Here is a 3,754-nt window from a genome sequence, read left to right as displayed (position 1 = left end):
ATCGACTTCAGAGTGTCTGCTTGGTGAACATATCACTGCACATCTACCAGCAGGCGTCCGCCAGTATAGTTCTTTCATGTATCAAACCATTGCAGCTGTTTTTATTTATTTGGTGGTTGTTTAGAGAGTCACTACACAGAATCCTGTTTAGCATCACACGCTAATTGCTTCATAGCAAAATGTTTTTCCAAGTCAGTCTTTTCCAGTGGGATTGAGAGTTGCTCATGGGAAGGGAGAAGGGAGATAGTGACCATGCTTTTGTATCAATTTAAGAATGAAGTAATTCAACACCAATCCACTCCAAATGGTGACATTGAAAGAGGCATAATGCTGCTCCACCCAAAGCTTTGTATTACATTCAGTGTGGACATTTCTGTACTTCACAGGATCTTTGTAGCTCCAGATTCAACATAGCCAAAAATTCATAGCATAAAACTTTATAGGAAATTACAAAAATGGCACCTTTCCAATAGTCCATTCCTAGTTCAGACAGTCTCATCTTAAAATTATCTAGATGATAATAAAAACAAAATTCTCTAACATGTCATGGAATTGACTCTGGAAATTGCAAGGCAAGATAATAGTCCTGGCCTTATGCAACTTAATGTGTAGAGACATGGGAGAAAAATAAAGATGGAGTTCAGGTTATGTTTCCCTATCTCTAGATTGTATTTACTGCATACTATTAACATTTACCTATTGATTGATTGATATCCAGTATAGACATCTGATCATTTAAAGGGGAGGAGGCTTCTTCTTCATCAAATCACATTGGCTACAGAGTTCTTTTCCTAAAGACAACACTGTGAGAATTCATTCCTAGAAGGCATGGTATGAAGAGCCCTCCTTCAATTGTATGCAGGTCAGGCGGGTCCACAAAGCTTGATAGCAATATTAAGACCATTTAGAAATGACCTCATTGTGATTCTAATTAGAAGGCATGTATTTATGGAACATCTGCCTGCTTCTGAGAGCCTTGCACTCTTAGAAGGAAAGCTGCTTTATAAATCTAACATATAATTAGTATAGTCACTATAGCTATTAGTTTCTGCTTATGATTCAAAAGTAAATTCGATAGCACCAGGATATAGATGGAACTGGGGAAGAAGAATGATTGCTGATGACATATTGCAGAGAAACGTAGTTTACTATTTCCCTTGAGTCAAAAGTCTCTTGAGAAGAAGGAAAGACCTATTGTTACTGTTGCTTGGATTTCATTGTATTTCATTAATTTAAAATGCAAATACACACACTATCTCTTTAAAAAAGTTAACCAGCCAATGAGTTATCAACCAGTTATTAAGGAAGGTTATATAATAACTGATTCCATGCCTACTACAGTACCTTCCTACATGTTCTAGTTATTGCAATAATTTTCCATTTTTCTACTTGCCACAGCAAGACCTTGAAACATGTGAAATAACAATAGTTGTTATGAAGTCCAGAGAAGAGGAGATGTTAAAACTTGTAGCATTAGTAAAACTACAAGACACATTAGTTAACTATAAAGTCTGTGTGGTACATGTGTCAAAAATAGTGTCCAGGTGAGCAAATTGTATAAAAGCAATGAACCAAATGTCCAGCAATGAAGCTCATAGCTGAGTGTACTAAGGGTATTTCTGTGATTATTGAATTCTTTTTATGCTGTTGTTTCTTAAACTTGAGACTTGCCGTTGGGACATTTTTATTTGGTAACAAAACCACAGGTTGCACAAAGGGCTCAGACAGATATTTGGGCAGAAACCCAGTTGTTCCCTAGAAGCTGGAAGCCTTATCAGCTCAGAATCCTGAATCTTAGGATATATTAGGTGACTCTGGAATAACCTGGGATATACAGAATGGGATGAACCCAGCTATTCTATTTTATTTTAACAATGCTGGTCATAACCCCCTATATTGATATCATGGCCCATCAAAACCTGCAGTTTTTTTAAAGTAGATCTTGATAACAGCTAAAAAATATTCAGTTCCAAATCTGACATGCTTCTAAATAACCATATGTTCGGCAAGGTTTTGGGTTTGTATTTAAATTTTTCAAATACCTATCAACAGCCTCAGTCTTTAGATAAGATATATAAAAATTCCAGATTTTTGTGTGAGTTGGCTACATCCACACCTCCCACCATACTCACCAGAGGGAGCCTAAAGCACTACAACTTGGTGTAATTTTTTAAAAAATATGTTTTTATTGATTTCAGAGAGAAAGTAAAAGGGAGGGAGGGAGGGAGAGAGAGAGAGAGAGAGAGAGAGAGAGAGAGAGAGAGAGAGAGAAACATCAATGATGACAGAGAATCATTGACTGGCTGCCTCTTGCACACCCCCCACCCCACCCCCAGGATCAAGCCCACAAGCTGGGCATATGCCCTCAATGGGAATCAAACCTGGGATCCTTCAGTCTGTGGCCCAACACTCTGTCCACTGAACCAAACCAGCTAGGGCAACTTGGTGCAATTTTTATCTTGATCATAACATCTAAGCCATGCTGACGGTTAGGGGAATATACAGGGTGCTATCATGCGCTGTGAATTTGGGACACTACAGGCGATTCCACAGCTAACAGGTTACCCATAAGTAGCAATGACTTGTCACCCCTCCTTCATGGTTTCTTTATTGCTTGTTCATCTTCTCTCTAGCATTTACAAATCCGATGCTCCATTATTACCTGCTGTAGCTCGAAAAGTTTTAGCTGGTGCTGACCTGTTGGGAAAACTAAAACTTGGGGACTACCTGTGAGATTTGTACTTCCAATGTTCACCATGTCCCAGAACAGCATTTTGCATTTTTCTTATTGCCTATTCAGTATAATTGTTCACATTCCCTGAGCACATACTGCCCACTCCTAACCACTGCCAAGTCTTCAGGAAGTTATTTACATTCAACTTTCTGGGTTAATGGCAGGAGTTCTCTTGAAAATAGTGGGCAGTGGAGACAGTGCTGGAGCATGCTCTTAATGCATGAGCCCAGTGTTAACTTTCAGGAATTGCACAAGTTTTGTTGTTGTTTTAATTCTTTATTGTTTAAAGAATTGTAATATAGTATTACATATGTCTCCTTTTCCCCTGCCATTGACCTCTCCCCGGTCACCCCCACCCTTCAGCACATGCCCTCACCCCCTCCTGTCTGTGTCCATTGGTATGGTTATATGCATGCATTCAAGTCCTTTGGTTGATCGCTTACACACACACACACACACACACACCCCTATAACTTGAAATTTGCCATGCTGGGAATACTCAACACCACAGAAGTTGGCAAATGCTACAGATCAGATTCTCCACCACCCCAGGCACATCACTGTAAGGAAACTGAATTTGGAGGGCTCTGGGAGCCCTCTGGAATGGGTTGCTGTTGAGTACAGGGGCTAGCTGGGATTTGCGATGCTGATCACCCATCTCGGCTCTGCCCCATTGGGAGCTGACACATTTATCTGCTACCTCCTTCCAGACCAGAAAAGAAGTCCGACCAGCCCAGGTGCGAGGAGCATGAAGAAGAGCGCATCAACATCTACTGTCTAAACTGTGAGGTGCCCACCTGCTCTCTGTGCAAGATCTTTGGGGCACACAAGGACTGCCAGGTGGCTCCCCTCACTCACGTGTTCCAGAGGCAGAAGGTAATGGACTCTCCACTGTCCCTCCTCTGCAGCCCCTTGAGACAGGAAGGATGGAGGGTCCCGTGGGAAGGGATGCTGCATGCACATGACCTCACGTTTGAGTAATCTGGAGATGGTGGGGAAGGCCAGAGAGGGAAGGGATGC

General features: G+C 41.3%; 1 protein-coding gene across 1 annotated transcript in view; it reads left to right on the top strand.

Moving 5' to 3' along the window:
• Positions 1 to 3,754, top strand: part of TRIM55 (tripartite motif containing 55) — a 39,464-nt gene that overhangs the window by 732 nt on the left and 34,978 nt on the right. Inside the window, exons 2-4 of the mRNA XM_023755500.1 lie at positions 1,399 to 1,544; positions 2,634 to 2,729; positions 3,445 to 3,610. Of these exons, the coding sequence (XP_023611268.1) occupies positions 1,399 to 1,544; positions 2,634 to 2,729; positions 3,445 to 3,610 (408 nt within the window). The remainder of the gene's footprint in view (positions 1 to 1,398; positions 1,545 to 2,633; positions 2,730 to 3,444; positions 3,611 to 3,754) is intronic.

Source organism: Myotis lucifugus, unplaced genomic scaffold, assembly GCF_000147115.1.
Source record: "Myotis lucifugus unplaced genomic scaffold, Myoluc2.0 scaffold_77, whole genome shotgun sequence".
Lineage (NCBI taxonomy): Eukaryota > Metazoa > Chordata > Mammalia > Chiroptera > Vespertilionidae > Myotis > Myotis lucifugus.
Note: the sequence above shows the minus strand (reverse complement) of the source record. Positions and strands in the feature narration are given on the sequence as shown.